Source organism: Nyctereutes procyonoides, unplaced genomic scaffold, assembly GCF_905146905.1.
Source record: "Nyctereutes procyonoides isolate TBG_1078 unplaced genomic scaffold, NYPRO_anot_genome, whole genome shotgun sequence".
NCBI classification, from domain to species: Eukaryota; Metazoa; Chordata; class Mammalia; order Carnivora; family Canidae; genus Nyctereutes; species Nyctereutes procyonoides.
Window position 1 is genome coordinate 25,441,843 of NW_026575020.1, and position 20,408 is coordinate 25,462,250.

At 41.3% G+C, this 20,408-nt stretch overlaps 2 protein-coding genes across 2 annotated transcripts in view; one reads left to right on the forward strand and one right to left on the reverse strand.

Moving 5' to 3' along the window:
- Positions 1 to 10,004, reverse strand: part of NUFIP2 (nuclear FMR1 interacting protein 2) — a 120,659-nt gene extending 110,655 nt beyond the window's left edge. The window contains exon 1 of the mRNA XM_055316608.1: positions 9,745 to 10,004. Within this exon, the coding sequence (XP_055172583.1) occupies positions 9,745 to 9,757 (13 nt within the window). The 5' untranslated portion in view covers positions 9,758 to 10,004. The remainder of the gene's footprint in view (positions 1 to 9,744) is intronic.
- Positions 10,005 to 10,154: 150 nt separating this feature from the next.
- TAOK1 (TAO kinase 1) overlaps positions 10,155 to 20,408 on the forward strand; it is a 146,189-nt gene continuing 135,935 nt past the window's right edge. The window contains exon 1 of the mRNA XM_055319146.1: positions 10,155 to 10,811. The gene's annotated coding sequence lies outside the window, so the exon portion shown is untranslated. The remainder of the gene's footprint in view (positions 10,812 to 20,408) is intronic.

Genomic DNA, 20,408 nt, shown 5'->3' on the forward strand with positions numbered 1-20,408 from the left:
AAGCATCTGATTAAAACCAATATTAGAAAACTCCTTGATTTGGGGTGCTTGGTTGGCTCAGTCAGTAGAGCATGTGACTCTTGATCTCAGGGTTGTGAGTTCAAGCCCCACATTGGGCATGGGGCCTATTTAAAAATAAAACCAAAAACAACTCCTTGATTCATTTCCTGTGTGTAGACTGTAGCAATAGCAGCATTCAGTGTTGGGGTATATTAAACTAGGTGGCAGGAGTGGATAGAACCTGGACCACTAGTTCCATACCCCACAGAGCAAATCTTATAACAAAATCCAGTCTATAGAGAAAAACAGCCAAGCAATTAGGAGGTAGGAATAGGATGTGGAAAGACAGAAAAGGAAGAATCAGACACTTAACAAAATTATTTTAATTCCCGAGGCACTGGACTTTTCAGTTACAGGGCCTAGAAACCCCGCCCCCCAAGCTGATTTAAATAGTCCCTTTCAACCAAAAGACTTTCTACTAGTTTAGTTTTACTATCTAGTAAAGACAAGGCTAGAAAGGAGACCCAGAGAATCCCAGGCCAATAAAATAGTAACTTATTTTATGTTTTGATTGTCAGCTGTTTGTTTCATATCCTATGTGGCACAACTCTGGTAGGAATTACTGTAGTGTCTTTTTTATTTTTTGTTTTTTTTGAATCCTGGCAGATGTCAGCTAAAGAGAAGGGCATGACAAAATCACCAATTGGTCCTGAAGATAAATTCCAAAAACCTCTTAGTCAACAAACATGCTGCCCAACCCTTCCCACATTCATAGATGTCCCAGACAATCATGATGCACTGATCATGGGGTACCTGCCAGAGTGTGGTGTCAGAGCAGTGGGATGAATATTTACATCCTTAGACATACACAATAAGAACACTTGAATAAACAATCTAATGCACACAACTCAAAATGTGTGTCTCGTTTGTACTTCAAAAAATCTAACTACATTACTCTTTAAGAGAGATCCTAAGCATAGTCACCTATCAGACTGTATCCAACCTTCTAATTCTTAATTTCCAGTAACTCTCCTATTGAACCTTTGATTCCTAGCCATATACCTACTAGCTTTATGAAAATTGTATCTTTGTCTCTTAGACTTTTTTTCATTTCTACCTCTAGTCCCAGAAATATGTTTTGTAGTTCCAGGTAATACAAAACTGAAAGTAATCAAACAAAAAATTCTTACTATATCGCTCACTTAGACATTACATATTTAAATAATTTACATTTCAACCTCCCTGGGAAGGGCAGAAGTACAACACTGACACCACGTCCTCTAGAAAGCCTTTTCTGGCTGACTCTTCCACTTGGGGGCTGGATTAGAAGAGCTTTCATGTGCTCCCAAAGCATCCTGAGCTCACTCTTGCTGTAGCATTTGCAATACAATATTGTATTTTTAAAAAATTTTATTTATTTATTTATTTATTTATTTACTTATTTATGAGAGACATAGAGAGAGAGAGGCAGAGACACAGGAGGAGGGAGAAGCAGGCTCCATGCCAGGAACCCGACATGGGACTCGATCCTGGGACTCCAGGATCACGCCCTGGGCCAAAGGCAGGCACCAAACCGCTGAGCCACCCAGGGATCCCCAGCAATACAATATTTTAATTGTCTGTTTACTCACCTGTTTCTCCCAATAAAATCTGATCTCTTTGAGGAAAAAAACAAACAAACAGAACTAACACTTTAAATGGGCTAGGCACCATACATGTTATATTTTATCCTCACACAGCCCTCTGAGGAAGGTAATGTTTATTTATTCATTTTTTTTAAAGATTTTATTATTTTAAAGCAATCTCTACATCTAACATGGGCTCAAACTCACAACTCTGAGATCAATCACATACTGAGCTAGTCAGGCTCCCTTAAGGAAGGTAATGTTATTATTATTTTTTAAGATTTTATTTATTTATTCATGAGAGACACAGGCAGGGGGAGAGAAGCAGGCTCCATGCAGGGAGTCCGATGTGGGACTTGATCCCAGAGCCTCCAGGATCATGGCTGAAGGCAGATGCTCAACCGCTGAGCTGCCCAGGTGTCCCAAGGAAGGTAATGTTAAACCCATTTTACAGATAAGGAAAGAGGAATGCTCAGCATAGTTACGACACTGATGCAAAGTAGCTTAGTCACTGACACTAGTAAGTGATGGAGGTGGGACTCCACCGCCAATGTTTATTGCTGCAGTACCTTCACATCCTCTGCTTGTTAACTTCAGGGTTGGACTTCTTTCATACTCTGGAGCAGCTGCTTTAACTTATTCATGGCTTGCTGCAGATGCTTATCTGATAGATACCCGAGACTGAAAGGATTCTAGGTCAGAACTTTATTTTTTAATTTTTTTAAAGATTTTATTTATTTATTCATAGAGACACAGAGAGGGAGAGAGAGGCAGAGATACAGGCAGAGGGAGAAGCAGGCTCCACACAGAGAGCCTGACATGGGACTCCATCCCGGGTCTCCAGGATCACGCCCTGGGCTGCAGGCGGTGCTAAACTGCTGCGCCACCGGGGCTGCCCTAGGTCAGAACTTTATTGAATTGAACTGTATTCTATTATCCTTAGGGTACTTTGGCCCAGCATTTATTTATTGTATGGATTAAAATGCACAAATATGCTGCCTCCACATGCAGGGCATTTTTCAAATATGTTCACAAAATGAATCCTATAATACGGGAGTGCAAAGCTCAAGAAACAACTTTATACATGATGAGCTTTACTTTGCAGCCTGTGGAAGCCATATTTATATGAGACAGCTTTATGTAGTCATGTCTGAATGAGGTATGACAATCGGACTTAAACCTGCCTTGGTTGGTCTTGGAGCCTAAAGACAAAATCTACAGATGAACTGATAGCCCAGGATGCACTGAATGGGCTTCCAGTAACGTACTGATTTATTTATTTGCTCATTATCAGTTTCATAGAGTGCCTCACCCCTGGTTTCCACAATGAAAATTCTAAGACATGGGCAGCCTGGGTGGCTCAGCGGTTTAGCACCGCCTTCAGTCCAGGGCACAATCCTGGAGACCTGGTATTGAGTCCCACGTCGGGCTCCCTGCATGGAGCCTGCTTCTCCTTCTGCCTGTGTCTCTGCCTCTCTCTCTTTCTCTGTGTCTCTCATGAATAAATAAAATCTTAAAAAAAAAATTCTAAGACACATTCTTCTCACTAATTATCCTATCATGCACTCTGCTTCAATGGCTTTTGCCTTCTACTGTAAGGAAATAGAGGTTTCCATAAATAATCACAATGTAATTGGAAAACAATACATTAGTTAAAGTTGGATGGAGATATCATCATGACCAATGGAGTTCCCCCACATTTTAGTAGGACTCAGGTAAAACACCTGAAGAAGTATTTCTTCTTTGTCTCTAAATATGCACACACGCACACACAAACATATTTTGAATTCAAGTTATCTATACATGTTATTTGCATCATTCCTGTAATTACAGATTTTTGAACTTAAAGGAATCCAGAGATAGTTTTAGTCTATTGTATTTAGACGGGAAATTGAGGCCCAGAAAAGCATAATTTTTTTTGAAGATCTTATTTATTTATTTGACAGAGAGCAAGAAAGAGAGTGAGTAAGCAGGGTGGAGGGACAGAGGGAGAGGAAGAAGCAAGATCCCCACTGAGCAGGGAGCCAGATGTGGGGCTCCATCCCAGGACCTGGAGATCATGACCTGAGCCGAAGGCAGATGCTTAATCGTCTGAGCCACCCAAGTGCCCCTTAAAAATAAAATCTTAAAACACATACAGATACATGCACGACAACAAATATGTTGACATTACACATGGTCAGGCATGTTACACTAAAAATATGTACATGGCATCAAGCTGTCTTTGTTTGGTGGTGTCGGGAGTAGAATATGATGGAAAGACAGTGGGTTTATTTTATTTTATTTATTTATTTTTTGTTTAAAGATTTTATTTATTCATGAGACACACAGAGAGAGAGGCAGAGACACAGGCAGAGGGAGAAACAGGCTCCATGCAGGGAGCCCGATGTGGGACTCAATCCCGGGTCTCCAGGATCACGCCCTGGGCTGAAGGTGACACTAAACCGCTGAGCCACCCAGGCTGCCCTATTTTTATTTTTTAAAAGATTTTTTTTATTTATTCATGAGAGACACAGAGAAAGACAGAGACACAGACAAAGGGAGAAGTAGGCTCCATGCAGGGAGCTTAATGCGAGACTTGATTCCAGGACTCCAGGATCACTCCCTGGGCCAAAGGCAGGTGCTAAACCGCTGAGCCACCCAGGGATCCCCAGACAGTGGGTTTAATTCATTCACAACTAGGTTCAAATCTAGTTCACCACTTAGTAGTTTTGTGATCTTGGGCAAGTAACATAACTCTCTGCATCCTAGTTTCCTTACCTATAAAATGAAGGTAATAATAACAGAGCCTACCTCACTAGTTCGTTTTAAGGATTAAGTCAATGTATGGAAAAAGCTTATTCTTGGTCACTACCTAGGTAACTTTTCTATGAAGGTCAAAACATGGTTGGTACTCATTCTTCACCCCACAGCCTGCTTGCTTGCTTGCTTTTCTTTTCTTTTTTTATTTCAAGTAATCTCTACACCGAACATGGGGCTTGAACTCAGGACCCAAGACTAAGAATGGTGTGCTCTAACAACTGATTCAACCAGTTGTCCCTCACCCCACAGATTTCTGACCCCAATTTGTAGGCTCAAGGAATACCTAATTGAAATATGGGAAAGCTCAGGGAGGTGACATGAGAGCTAAATCTTGAAGAATATTAGCCAACTAGAGAAGGCATTTCAGGCAGAGGAGTGCAGTGCCACATTATGAAGGCAGCATATTAGTAGTTAGAAGAGTGAATAATAGTTCAGGATGGTGGGAACATTCTAAATACAGCTAGAGAGGTATGCAGGGGTTTTGTCTGGATTTTATTTGGAGGGCTTTGGGGAGCCATGGAAGAGGTATTTTTTTTTTTAAGATTTTATTTATTTATTTATTTATTTATTTATTTATTTATTTATTTATTTATTTATTTTTTGATTATTTATTTATTTATGATAGTCACACAGAGAGAGAGAGGCAGAGAGAGAAGCAGGCTCCATGCACGGGAGCCCGACGTGGGATTCGATCCTGGGTCTCCAGGATCACGCCCCAGGCCAAAGGCAGGTGCCAAACCACTGCGCCACCCAGGGATCCCAAGATTTTATTTATTTATTCATGACAGAGAGAGAGAGAGAAAGAGAGAGAGAGAGATAGAGAGAGAGAGGCAGAGACACAGGCAGAGGGAGAAGCAGCACCCCCCCCCCCCGCAGGGACCCCATGCGGGACAGGATCCTGGGTCTCCAGGACCACGCCCCAGGTCGAAGGTGGCGCTAAACTGCTGAGCCAGCAGGGCTGCCTGGAAGAGGGTTTTCTTTGTGTGTATTTTTGGATGTGTGGCTTTCTTTTTTTTTTTTTTCTTTTCTTTTCTTTCTTTTTTCTTTGTGTGTGTGTGTGTGTTTGTTTCCATGGAAGAGTTTTTTAAACTTATTTATTCATGAGAGACACAGAGAGAGAGAGACAGAAGCACAGCCAGAGGGAGAAGCAGTCCCTACAGGGAGCCTGATGTGGGACTCAATCCTGTGATCCCAGAGTTCTGGGATCACACCCTGAGCCTAAGGCAGACTCTCAACCACTGAGGCACCCAGGCGTCCCTTCCATGGAAGAATTTTAAGCAGAGAAATGACATATTCAGCTCTTAGAAATTGCAGTTTAGGAAGATTAAAATCATTTATCTCAGTATAGGAAATGAAGCACCCTAGGAGTGAGTAGTTGGAAGGCAATTACAGTATCCCAGGTTAGAAACTGAGTATGAGGGATCCCTGGGTGGCGCAGTGGTTTAGCGCCTGCCTTTGGCCCAGGGCGCGATCCTGGAGACCCGGGATTGAATCCCACGTCGGGCTCCCGGTGCATGGAGCCTGCTTCTCCCTCTGCCTATGTCTCTCTCTCTCTCTCTGTGTGACTATCATAAATAAATAAAAATTAAAAAAAAATTAAACAAAAAAAAAGAAACTGAGTATGAACCACTACAGAAGAGGTAGTAGGGATGAATCAGAGAAATGTTCAGGAGTTAAATCAAAGACAGTGAAAAATCTGCAACTGTTCTAAGAATTAATTTATTTTCCTACCACCGATGAGTATAATTTTCTTGTTTGGATACAATTTTAGAAATTAAATAACTGATATGTTTTGCAGTATCAATCAATGATACTTTACTGACAGGGTAAGCCCATGAGTATGTATCGGTGTACTTTGTGTGAAATTTGAAGAATTTGAGGAGGGAGGCCTCTCAGTACCAGATCCTAGGTAGAGATCTGGAATAATAGTTTTTTAAAAAGATAGCCAGGGTCTCTTAAGATACTCTATGTGCTGGGGAAACAGCTCATAGGTAGTAGCAGATCCAAAATATTATTTTAAAAAAAAAACTACTATGTAGTAGTAAATGTTTAGATTTAACTCCCAGTTATTTATTTATTTTTAAAAAAGATTTTATTTATTCATGAGAGACACACAGAGAGAGAAAGAGAGAGGCAGAGACACAGGCAGAGGGAGAAGCAGGCTCCATGCAGGGAGCCTGATGTGGGACTCGATCCCAGGACTCCAGGATCAGGCTGAAGGCAGCTCTAAACAACTGATTCAGCCGGGCTGCCCTTAACTCCCAGTTTATAAGACATAAGGGCATTGAAGCAAATGAGAAATGACATTGTGAAGAATCAACTGGCAAGTCTGGAATGTGGAAAAATTCTACAGGATATGTAATCTGATTTTTTAGACAAATAAACTGCATATAAAAAGGAAAGAAAGAGGGGTGCTTAGGTGGCTTATTTGGTTGAGCATCCAACTCTTGGTTTTAGCTCAGGTTGTGATCTTGTAATCGTGGATCCAGCCCCACGTCAGGCTCTATTCTTAGTGTGGAGTCTGCTTCAGATTCTCTCTTCTTCTCCCTCCCTCCCTCGTTTTTCTCAAATGAATAAATAAAATCTTAAAAAAGGCAAGAAAGAAGAAGAAAAAAGGAAGGGGGAACTGTTATACACGAAAAGTGATATAAGAAGCATCTATTAATCAAATGCAAAGTGTAGAATTTCACAGCCCGGTTCTTTTTTTTTTTTTTTTAAGATTTTATTATTTATTCATGAGAGACACAGGGAGAGAGGCAGAGACACCGGCAGAGGGAGAAGCAAGCTCTACGCAGGGAGCTGGATCTGGGACTGGATCCCGGGTCTGCAGGAACATGCCCTGGGCCAAAGATGGCGCTAAACCGCTGAGCTACTGGGGCTGCCCTCATGTCCCGGTTCTAACAAATAGAATGTAAAAAGACATTTTGGAAACTTTAGGAAAAACTGAATATAGATTGGGTATTAAATAATAAGAAATTATTGTAAAGGTGTGATAATGATGATGTAGTTATGTTACAACCAAAGTATTTCTTAGAGACACATATTGAAGTATTTACGGGTAAAATGTTACAATGGTTTACTAGAGATTTATTTAAAAATACACTAAGAGGGGTGCCTGGGTGGCTTATTTGGCATCCGACTCTTGATTTTGGCTCAGGTCATGATCTCAGGGTTGTGGAATCGAGTGCTCCATTGAGCCCCACACTCAGCATAGGGTCTGCTCCAAATTCTCTCTCTGCCTCTGCTCCCCTCCTCCTCCCTGCATGTGTGCTCTCTCTCTCCCAAATAAATACATCTTAAAGAAAAATACAATGGGGATTAAATTCATTGGGGAGAAAAGGTTGTGGGAGAATAGGTGAAACAAGAATGATAGAATGTTGGTAACAGTTGAAGCTAGATGATGGACACATGGAGGTTTATTATTATACCCCATTCCTTTTGTGTAAGTTTGAAATTTTCTGTAGAAAATTAAGAATAAATATTATAGGAAAGCCAGAATCTCTTTCCATATCTAAATGTATGAAATAACTAGAAGAGAACATCCTTGTTGGAACTTTCAGAAGAAGGGATCAGGATTGGAAGAGCATCATTTGAGGGATAGGTGGAGGAAGAGGGGCTGCAAGGATAAGAAAGTAGAGGGAAAACTAGTTCTGAGTGGTGTTGAAAAGCCAAGGAGATGGGCGCCTGGGTGGCTCAGTTTGTTAGGCATCTGCCATGAGCTTGGGTCATGATCCCAGGGTTCTGGGATCCAGTACTGCAGTAGGCTTTCTGCTCAGTGGGGAGCCTGTTTCTCACTCTCCCTCTGCCGGTCTCCCTGCTTGTGCTTCTCAGTCAAATAAATAAATAAATAAAATCTTAAAAAATCCCCAAAACCAAGGAGGAACATAGTTTCAAGATGGAAGGAGTGTCAACTCTGTAAAATATTGTAGATGTCAAGAAGGATTAAAATGACTCCGCTAGACAAATCATGAGAGACTCCTAACTCTGGGAAACAAAGGGTTGCAGAAGGGGAGATGGGTGGGGTGATGGGGTAGCTAAGTGATGGGCACTGAGGAGGGCGCTTGATGGGATGAGCCCTGGGTGTTGTACTATATGTTGGCAAATTGAACTTAAATAAAAATAATAATAAAAAAAATAAAAATAAAATAAAATGACTCCATTAGACACAGCAAATAGGAAGTCATTCTTGACCTTGGTAAGATCAGTTTCATGGAGGTGGAAAGACAGACAACCTTTCCAAGAAGCTTGGCTTTAAAGTAGAGGAGAGGGGATCCCTGGGTTTAGCGGTTTAGCGCCTGCCTTTGGCCCAGGGCGCGATCCTGGAGTCCCGGGATCGAGTCCCACGTTAGGCTCCCGGCATGGAGCCTGCTCCTCCCTCCTCCTGTGTCTCTGCTTCTCTCTCTCTCATAAATAAATAAATAAATCTTTAAAAAAAATAAATAAAGTAGAGGAGAGGGATCCCTGGATGGCTCAGCAGGTTAGAGCCTGCCTTTGGCCCAGGGTGTGATCCTGGAGTCCGGGGATTGAGTCCCACATCAGGCTCCCTGCATGGAGCCTGCTTCTGCTCTCTCTCTCTGTGTCTCTCATGAGTAAATAAATAAAGTCTTAAAAAAATTAAAGTGGAGGAGAGACAAAGATAGCAATCTTTCTTTTCCCTCCAAAGAAATTCGGACATGTCTTTATGCTGAGGGGAAGTTGCCACTTGAGAGTAGTTGACAATATAGGTGAAAAGAGGACTGACTGACAGCAAAATCCCTTACTATAAGAAAGCATATTTAGAACAAATTATATGTATAACCCACTGAAGTGGATACCTTGTTTTTCTGATCATAGCCAGTTTACTTTCCTAGTTTACTGTAATTTCCAATTGTTCTGGAGTACATTTTTACTCCTAAATCTCACACAACAGATCTATTTATCTCACTGCTTACCAGTTGAAGAACCAAGTTTTTTTTTTTTTTTTACTGCACTGGAGGCACAATGTCTGGTTCCTGAATAAAATTGCTCTCTTTATAGTCCACTGAAGGAGTTTTCCTCTAAAAAAAAAAAAAAAAAAAAAAAAAAAAAAAAGTTTCACCACAAAAAAATTAGTAGCTCTCTTTACTGCATTAGGACCCGTAGGTCTCCCGTTTGCTGCTCCTGTTTCAAAAACTACTAAAAACACCAACAAAAACTTGTCAAGGATTTTTCTTTCCTACCATTACCAACACATAGGGTAGTTTAATCTGTATCAACTCTTATTACCGGTCCAAAAGTCATTATACGCTTTTAGAATCTCAAAAACTCAGCTACGTACAGATTACACTGACCAGTTTACCTCCGAATTCCATGGAGCAGTTGAACCACGGTGTGTAAGAACTGGATATCCTACATGCCAGCGCAAGCTTCTCATTCTCAGGGTTATGGGGTGCGGATGTTTTGGAAGTGAGAACAGAGGAGAGCTGATAACTCTTCTTTCTCAAATTTCAGGGTGAAATGAATGCACCTGACGCCCGCGTGGCAGAAGAGCTCCGCCAGCCGAGGGCGGCCGGGCTGGACCGAGGCTGGGACTCAGCGCACCCAGGAGATTCCACCCGGCGCAAGTATCCGCGCGCTCCCGTGAGGGCGCGCACGCGTATGCCGTCGTGTCTCGCGCAGGGTCGGCCCTGTCAGGCGGGAAATCTCGCGAGATCGGAGACTGGGATGACTGTCGGGAGGAGGGGAGTGGTGTTGGGGAAGGGGGGGGGAGCCTGGGCAGCGGCCGGGCTCTGTGGCTTCAGGGCTCGGAGAGAGAGAGAGAGGGAGGGTGGCAAAGATAGTGAGTCGGTGCCGCCGCCTGTTTAAGGAGAGAGGAGGGGTCCCGCTTGCCTGCGCCCTTCGCGGGCCGAGAGCGCGAGGCACCCGCGAACCTCTGAGGCCTCCCGGCCCCTGGGGACCCCGCCCCGCCGCCGGCCGGCCGGCCCGCGGCCTCTCTTCCCTTTGTGAGCGCCCCCTTCCCAGGGGTGGTGGTGGTAGCGGAGGGCTGTGCGTGGGCCCGCCCGCCGAGGGGCCGTGGCGGGGGACGAGAGGGCCTCGGCTGTGTGAGGACGGACGGCGGCCGAGGCCCGGGCCGGTTCCCCCGAGGCGGCGGCCGCGGCGGCTCCCAGCACTTCCCCGCGCCATCTTAGCTGAGCCCAAGCGCTGAGGGCGCCTCTTCGACCCCGGTCGTCCCCTCGCCCCCTCCCCCCCCCCCGCCCCTTGTCGCAGAGCTTGGGCTGGGCGGCTTGCTGGGGCTCCGGGGGGGGGGGAGCGGCGGTCGGTCGCCAGGCCCCCTCCTCCTCACTCCTCGCCCTCCAGCGTAGCGGCTACCCGAGCGCTGCAGGGGGCTGTGCCTGCCTACTCCGCCCCAGACCTGTCGGCGAAAGGGTAAGGGCACTTCTGCTTTGGGAAAGGGAGACTTGGAGGGGGCGGGGAAATTCGGCCCACTCTGGCCCCTCCGGGAAGGGAAGTGGGGGTGGGGTAGGGAGGGAGACCTGGAGGGTCTGTGATTCTGTGGGTGGGGTGAAGAAGCTGGTGAGCTGGACTCCCTCCCGTTTTGAGGGGCAAGAGCAGTTACATTCCTCTTTCCTGAGGGTCACCGGAAGGAGTGGTGGAAGGGGATGTCTCGAGGAAGGTGTGGCTCTCTTGGGGAGACTGGGTTGATGTGCACCCCGATTTAAAGGCGCGAGGTCCCTTTCCTTTCTGATCCCTCTGCTCCTCCCTCTCCTCCTTTGTAGTGTCTGTATTCTTGGGAAGGGTAGCCTGCTAGGTGGCTTCCACCCCTGCTCAGGAAATCTATACTCCTATAGGGGTGATGGAAGCGTTTCTCTCCCCCTACCCTTCCCCCTTCCCCATCCTTTAGTCTACTGCAATGCTGCAGAAGTCCAAGGCAGTTTCTTCTTCATACACAGGCCTGTGTGTACACTGAAGGGAGGGGGAGCTGGAGAGGGAAGTAATGGCGCTTCCCTTGGAAAGGTTACCCTTTTCCCTTTGGTTTTAAATCGATAACAGTACCGGTTTAATATTCTTCCCCTGAGATCTGTCCCTGGGAAGTGTTATCTGTTCCTCTTGTTATTGTTGGGAGATATGGCCTCTCGAGAGGGACCCTGCCATGTTTGAACAGTTTTGATGTCTCTCTCGATCTCTTTTAAACACTAGAGTGACTTTTTTTTTTTTTTTTTTTTTTGGTGAGCATATTGGGTTTTCACTGGGATTCAAATAAAATAATTTTGTACTGTTTCATGCCCCTCTCCTTTTTCTTTCTGTGACTGTAGTAGTTCTTGGAGAATTATTAAAGATTAATACAGGCCGTCTGATGGACATTCTCCCTGAGCTGTGAATTTTTAGGGTTCATTCTATTTTGTATAACATTGAAATTTTTCTGAAAATGATTAGGTTACAAACCTTTCTGTAGAAATGCTTTATTTCTTAAAGAAATGAGAAAACAGACTCTAATTTGCCTAATTATGCTGTGATAAGATCTGTGTTATGTAGTCAGTCATTTTTCCACTTCTTTTGCTTCATGTCATATTTGTTTAAAACAAATCATCCTATCTGGTTTACAGTAGTACTTGTTGGTTTTGTCCTTAGTAGAGTAGAAATAAATAAAAAATAAAAATTCTAACATTCTGGAAGTGTGTTGCCAATTGCTTTTTGTGATCAAAGAGTAGCCTTGAAGTCTATTCATACTTTTTTTCTTTAAGTATTTAGATTTACTGATGAAGTGATTTTAAAAATGTTTCATATATGAATATTCTTGGATTAATTTTATTATTTTTTTACAAAGCAATGAAGACTAAAATATGTACAGATATGGGTTGTTTTGATATTTTACTAACAGGTTATATTTGGTGTTTAAGCTTTGCTTAGTCGGTGACTTATTTTAAAATACTTCCGAATGCCATGTATATTTAATGTTGTTCATTAGACCTGTTTAAGGTGTGTTTGTTGCATTTTGAAACCTGGGTTAGGTAGGACTGGAATTTAAAGATATTAGTAGTTTTCAGCACTAATTTAATTTCTGTCATCTCACTTCATAATTTTGATATAGGGAGGCATGTTAATATGTTAAATCGGTTTATTTTTCCTCAAAAGGTAGAATTCTCCTTGTTTTCTTTATTCCCTTTTTATTTTTATTTGAATTCATTTTGACTTAAGTAGTACTTTGGATCTTTATTTCATGGCGCAAAGCTGCATGTTGTGGTGTGTAGAGTTTCCCCTTATATGGGAAATTATGCCATAAAGTCGAATTCTGTATACTATGGTTTGTTGTTGATAATTCATATATACAAGTATGTATAAACCCAAGCATACTGCTCAGCAAAGACTGATGTTTTTGTCCTGGAAAGATGCAGGCAGAGAAGATTTGTCAACAAAGGCTGCAAAACTTAAGGATGTACACATAATATAAGTAAAGTACTTGCTCTATTTCAAAATGCATGCTAAACTAAGAGATACTCTTAAGAACAATTAAAAAGAAACATTGTTTTCCATAGCTTGTAGGAATTCTAAAAGTGGTAAAAGTGTGTTCTTTATCAATTAGGTAAATTCACTATTAGGAGAAAATAGCCTGAGGGTTACTTCAGCTGACCTCGATGCCACTGTCAGAATACTGAGAGCTGTTAAGTCTGGGTTTGGTTGATTCCAGTTTAGTATGGTACTCATGTTTCTAAATAGTTCATCTACAAATGGCAGTGTACATCACTTCCTGTTCTTTCACAACTGACTCTTTTTCTGGATTCCCTTTTAATGACTTAACTTTTGGCATTCTGATATCTGATTTGTTAATTTGGTTATAATTCTCATGTTTTATAGATGGAAGACTTTCTAAGAATCAACTGAGTTTAATAATCTAAGATTATCTTGACAGTAACAAAAATTCTTCCAAACAGAAGGATAGTTTCTCAAACATATTTAAACTATGAGAGGTTTTAAAGAAATGTAACAGTGTACACGACCAAAAATATGAGTGAATTGAATAGAAAATAATTGTATTTTCTATAATACGAATTTGGAGAGAACTGTGGATATGGCAATTAATTGAATGTGTGTTAATATTAAACAAGCTTTCTGTATATCAAGGCACATACACATTTGGTCCAATGTTATGATGCCATTCCATTAATAAAAAAAGTTGATTATAGAACACCAGAAAGACTAGATGCTCTTTTAAAAATTTAATTAATTAATTATTTTAAAAGGCATGGGGTTTAACTCAATAACCCTGGGATCAAGACCTGAGCTGAGTGGGAATGCCTGGGTGGCTCAGCGGTTAGGCATCTGCCTTTGGCTTGGGGCATGATCCTGGGGTTCCCGGATCCAGTCCCACATCAGGCTTCTTGCGGGGAGCCTGCTTCCCCTCTGCTTGTGTCTCTGCTTCTCCCTCTCCTATGTCTATGCCTTTCTCTCTGTATTTCTCTTTAAAAGAAAAAAAGAAAAGACCTGAACTTTTCAAGATCAAGAGTCTCATTGTTAACCAACTGAGCCCACCCAGGCACCTCAAGACTAGATGCTCTTTTTTTTTTCTTTTTTAAGATTTTATTTATTCAGGGATCCCTGGGTGGCGCAGTGGTTTGGCGCTTGCCTTTGGCCCAGGGCGCGATCCTGGAGACCCGGGATCGAATCCCACGTCCGGCTCCCGGTACATGGAGCCTGCTTCTCCCTCTGCCTGTGTCTCTGCCTCTCTCTCTGTGACTATCATAAATAAATAAAAATTTAAAAAAAATTAAAAAAAGATTTTATTTATTCATTCATGAGAGAGAAAGAGAGAGAGAGAGAGAGGCAGAGACACAGGCAGAGGGAGAAGCAGGCTCCATGCAGGGAGCCCGATGTGGGACACAATCCCGGGACTCCAGGATCACGCCCTGGGCTGAAGGCAGGCGCTAAACCGCTGAGCCACCCAGGGATTCCCAAGACTAGATGCTCTTAACTAAACATAAAGGGTATAATTTATTTTAGTAGTTTGCTGGTATTTAGTGGATATAAATATTTAGTAAATCCAGAAATTACCTAGGGGTCAACTGTTGGCATTAAAATTAGATTTGAGATTAATCTGTTATTCACATTACCTGGAAGTAAATTCTGTGTTTTTCATTTGGCTGATTTGTGTATTAAAATCAGTTATTTTTTTTTTTTTGTATCCTTTTTGGTTATCAGTAGTGTCAGTTACAATGATTACATTTGTACTAATTTAACCTTTCATAGGAATTTCTTTGGTATGTATTAACTGCTGTTCAGTTCAGGATCATATATGAATGAGACTTTTCTAAAAAGTGTTATTTCAAAGTCTTGCATAAAATTGAAATTGTTAAACAGAGCGCCAATGTTATGTTTGCCTTTACATTTCTATATTTGTTTGTGGCTGGATTTTTTTTTTTTTTTGTATTCTTCAAGATTTCAAATTCTAAGATGTAAGTGAAAAAGATACAAACCTGTATTATTTCATTCCATTACATTCCGTTTTTGGATTAAAGCATTTTAAGTTTTAGTGGTAAAAATTGACGTTTAATTTCATTGAAGATGTCTCAGACCTTCTAAAAAATCCACATGAATTAAAAAGTTCTGTGGAGGGTCTAGAAATAATTCCTCTCAATTGGGATGTATCAACATTTGGTAACCGTTATTTCTGTCAGTCTCTTGCAGTTGTGCTAGAAGCAGACTTTTTGGACTGCAATACAGTCAAACACAGCATCTTTTTACTTACTGACAAAATTAAGTGGCCCATAAAAGGTGGAAAGGTTTTCAAAATATAAGTACCTGGCATGTAAATAAAGTAAATGAAAGTACAAGTATACAGCCTGTTAAAAATGCCAATATCAGTGATATTTATCCATAACTACCTTTTTTTTAAAAAAAATTTTAGTTTTTATGTAAGCTTTAGGGCTTGAGTTCATGACCCCAAGATCAAGAGTTGCATGCTCTACAGACTAACCCAGCTAGTTGCCTCTAAACATAACTACTTTTTTTAAAAAAGGATTTTATTTATTTGACAGAGAGAGAGAGAGAGAGCACTCCAGCTAGCACAAGCAGGGGGAATGGCAGAGGGAGAGGGAGAAGCAGGCTCCCCACTAAGTAGGGAGCCTGAAGTGGGGCTCTATCCCAGGTCTATGGGATCATGACCCAAGCCAAAGGCAGATGCTCAACTGACTGAGCCACCCAGGCACCCCCAAAACTTAGTTTCTGAGAAAAGCACTGACAAATAATGGAACAAAATATTCTGATTTGCAGCCACTGATAATAATACTGGCACTTAATATATCTTAATTTCACCATTTATTAGCTGTGTAACTTCTTTATGTAACTTTTTAAGTCTTACTTTCCTCACCTATAAAATGAAGATAGTATTTTACAAGGTTGTTAGGTTTAAATGGGTAACTCTTAAGTACTTATTGCCTGATACATAGTAAGTGCTCAAAAAGTTGTTGGCTGTCAAGTACTAGCAACTTAGTAAATGTTTACAAATTAATACAAGGAGCCTAATATTTAAGACTGAAGGGCATTCCATAATTTTGATTTGGATTAATACATTTGGAGCTTAACATATATTTTTGAAAGGAATAGAATTTTTAATCAAGAGTAGCTTACAAACTTTTTGTACCTCTGGTGGACTGCTATGTATTTCTGTAAGAGACTTTCTTTCCTGTTGGTTCTTGTTTTTTTTTTTTTTTTAAAGATTTTATTTATTTATTCATGAGAGACACACAGAGAGAGAGAGGCAGAGCCATAGGCAGAGGGAGAAGCAGGCTCCCTGTTGGGAGTCTGATGCAGAACTGGATCCCAGGACCCCGGGATCACAACCTGAGCCAAAGGCAGACACTCAACCACTGAGCCACCCAGGTATCCTCGGTTCTTGATTTTTATATTTAAAAGTCAGCTGGTGTCACTCTTCTACTTCCTGGAGCTCTCTCCACCTTCCTAGCTTTGAAGGAATCCGAAATACTCATGCTCTTCTAAGCTTATTTTTATAGGTATCCTTTGTGTGTCCTTACCTTGAAAGTGCTTTGTATTCTACAATGTATTAATTAACAGATGTTAAGTGGTGATCATATGCCAGTAAGACATGGTTCCTGCCCTGGAGGAATTCTGTCTTTTCATATTTTCCACGTCTTGAATATTTTCTTAAAGTAGGTACTCATGAAAGTAAGGAACTCCAATGGTCGTCAGATCCTCTAAGCCAGTGCTTTTAAAACTTTAGGTTATGACTTATTAATGGCTTGTGAATTCAATTTAGTGCGTCACAGTAACAATTTTTTAAAATTAAAAATAGTAGGGCAGCCCTGGTGGCTCAGCAGTTTAGTGCTGCCTTTGGCCCAGGGTGTGATCCTGGAGACCTGGGATCAAGTCCCACGTCGGGCTCCCTGCATGGAGCCTGCTTCTCCCTCTGCCTGTCTCTCTGCCTCTCTTTCTCTGTCTCTGTGTCTCTCATGAATAAATAAATAAACAAATCTTTAGAAATGATTAAAAATAGTAAATAACAATGTGGTATGTAAGGGTAAGCATTCTAATGAGAAACCTTTTTTTTTTTTGCTATTATTATGTGTTCTGGATATACAGTTAAATTTTCTTGAAATTTTTTTTCAACTCATCCTTTTTACTTTTTTTTTTTAAGTTTGATTATTATAGTAATCTCTACACCTAACATGGGGCTTAAACTCACAACCCTAAGATCAAGAGTCGCATGATGTTCCAACTGAGCCAGTGGGGCACCTAGCATCCTTTTTATGTCTAATGTCTCTGAAGTATGATAAAATAAGTGTACTTTCAATCTCTCCTGATCTAATCTCTAGTCTATTTGGTAGTTATGTATATTTACATTTCTTAGGCTTCAAGTCTTGTTAGGGTACTGAGGACTCTGTCTAAAAGATCCCGATTAGAGTACCAGCAATTTTGGGTGTGATGGTAACTTCTGAGGTTTTTATATTGATTTTTATATTTGGGAACCTGTATTATCATGTATCTAGAGTCACATTATGTATTTGAGTACAGTTACTTAGGATTCACAGAATTTATTTTTGGGTCACTGGGGTGGTTCAGTTGGTTAAGTGTTGGACTCTTCAGGATTTCAGCTCAGATCATGATCTCAGGATCCTGGGATCCATCCCCTTTCAGGCTCCGTGCTCAGCAGAGAGTCTGCTTCTCTCCGTATGTCCCTCTCCCTGCTTATGCTCTCTCTCACTCTCTTACTAAAATAAATAAATCTGGGCAGCCCGCTGGCTCAGCGGTTTAGCGCCGCCTTCAGCCCAGGGCCTGATTCTGGAGACCCAGGATCGAATCCCATGTCGGGCTCCCTGCATGGAACCTGCTTCTCCCTCTGCCTTTCTCTCTCTCTGTGTCTTTCATGAATAAAGAAATAAAATCTTTAAAAAAAAAATAAATCTTGGGGCACACGGATGGTGCAGTTGGTTAAGTATCTGCCATCAGATCAGGTTATGATCCCAGGAGCCCCACTATGGACTCTGTGCTCAGCAAGGAGCCTGTTTCTCTTTCTCTCTCCTCCTGCTGCCCCCCCTCCCCTTGTGTTCTATCAAACAAATATTTTAATATATATAAAAACATATATCTTAAAAAATTATTTTTTAAAAAAGGAAAACTTTATTTGGAACATATTAAGAAAATGTCTTATTTTTATTTGGGGCATATGTGGATTTTTAAAATTATATTTTATTTTATTTTTTATTTTTTTAAATTATATTTTAATAGGATTTATAAGGTAACTTTAAATATATTAAAAAATAAATATTTAAACAAGTAAAGTACATATATATTTTTTTTATAACAGGAAATTTTTTTTTTAAAGATTTTGTTTATTTATTCATAGAGACACAGAGAGAGAGGCAGAGACACAGGCAGAGGGAGAAGCAGGCTCCACGCAGGAAGCCCGATGTGGGACTCGATCCCGGGTCTCCAGGATCACACCCCAGGCTGCAGGCGGCGTTAAACCGCCGTGCCACTGGGGCTGCCCGTAAAGTATATTTTTAAAGGTTCTTTGTGCTTCAGTGCATGACATCTAACCGTATCCTTATGTTTTGATTGATGTTCTTAGTCCAGGTGTAGTAGTTACGAGTCTCTAGTTTGTATTTTTTTTAAAGATTTATTTATTTATTTATGATAGAGACAGAGAGAGAGAGGCAGAGACACAGGAGGAGGGAGAAGCAGGCTCCACGCCGGGAGCCCGACGCGGGACTCGATCCCGGGTCTCCAGGATCACGCCCTGGGCCAAAGGCAGGCGCCAAACCGCTGAGCCACCCAGGGATCCCCCTCTAGTTTGTATTTTTGATTGATTTCTTCAAATTTATTTCCACTGAGACTGAGAAAGAAATTTCAGAAACAGTTAACAGTATTACTGGACAAGGTCAAGGTTTTTCCTTTTTTGCACTTAGAAATTTAGTGTTATTCAAACTTGGGAAGGCTTTCTCTCTTGGCCCAAAGCATCCGTATTCTTGATTGTAAAGACCAAAATTACTTGGGACGCCTGGGTGGCTCAGTGGTTGAGCGTCTGCCTTCGACTCAGGGCATGATCCTGGAGTCGTGGGATCAAGTCCCACATCAGGCTCCTTGCATGGAGCCTGCTTCTCCCTTTGCCTGTGTCTCTACCTCTCTTTCTCTTTGTCATGAATAAATAAATAAATCTTTAAAAAAAAGACTAAAATTATTTATCTATAGTTGTACTTGATAAGGAAACTTTACTCTTTATTGTTGCATAGAAACTGTGTAATGTGTTTGATGGTATTTAATATACAGAGTTTTGGTAATCTCATGTTGTGTATATGGTAGGTGATGACTGTGATGTAGGGACCATCACATTATAGGAGTATGGTATTTGTTTTTTGTTTGTTTTCCCTTAGAATTCAAGGGTTCTGAATCCCGGAGGAGCAATATAACATGGTTACTTTCAGATTCTTTACCTTTTGGGAGGGGAGGAGCATGGGAGAGGGAGACTCTTTAAGCTGGGTGTGGCCTGATACAGGTGTTAAGCTCACTACCCAGAGATCCTGTGAACTGAAGTCAACAGTTGTATGCTTAACTGACTGAGCCACCCAGGCACTCCTCATATTCTTTATTTTGATGTATAATTGTTAGTGCTAATTTTTCCATTATCTAGAAAAGCAGAAATAATTTTAAAGTAGACTAATGAAATGGTCCTTCCTTTTATCTTCAATTTAGGTACTGACTGATATTTTTGTGTATTATGTGAGAATGTTCAATTCTACAAAATAATGCTGTAAAACTTTAAAAGGATTTTAAGAAGGGAAAGATGTGAAAATTTTCTATTTAGGAAAGAAGTGTCCTATAATAGACTTGGTTATTAGCAATGGAAAGTATAGAATTTGGATATCTTTTTGTTTACATGACATTTTGATGAACTAATTATACATACAAATGTATAGTAAATGGGTTGGAGAGAACCACTATGTTCAAGAATAGTATAGCTTAAAAGATAATAAAAATACTGACATGAATTTTGTTCTTGTAATATGTATTAGATAATTCAGTAAGTTAAAAGAATAAGTTTACTTATTCATGAGAGACACACAGACAGAGAGGCAGAGACACAGGCAGAGGGAGAAGCAGGCTCCGTGCAAGGAGCCCGATGTGGGACTCTATCCCAGGTCTCCAGGAGAACACCCTGGGCTGCAGGCGGTGCTAAACCGCTGCGCCACCGGGGCTGCCCTCCCCCCTCCTTTTTTTTTTTTAAGATTTTATTTATTTATTCATGAGAGACACAGAGAGAGAGAGGCAGAGACATAGGCAGAGGGAGAAGCAGGCTCCTCGCAGGGAGCCCAGTGTGGGACTCCATCCTGAGTCTCCAGGATCATGCCCTGGGCTGAAGGTGGTGCTAAGCCACTGAGCCACCCAGGCCGCCCCTGTTTTGAGAACTTTAAATAGGCATCAAAAACTTTTCCTTATCAGATTTAAAATGTAGATATTTTAATAATGTATCATTTGTTCAAAAATTTGCCTTCAGTTGATAATGAGCCTCCTGAT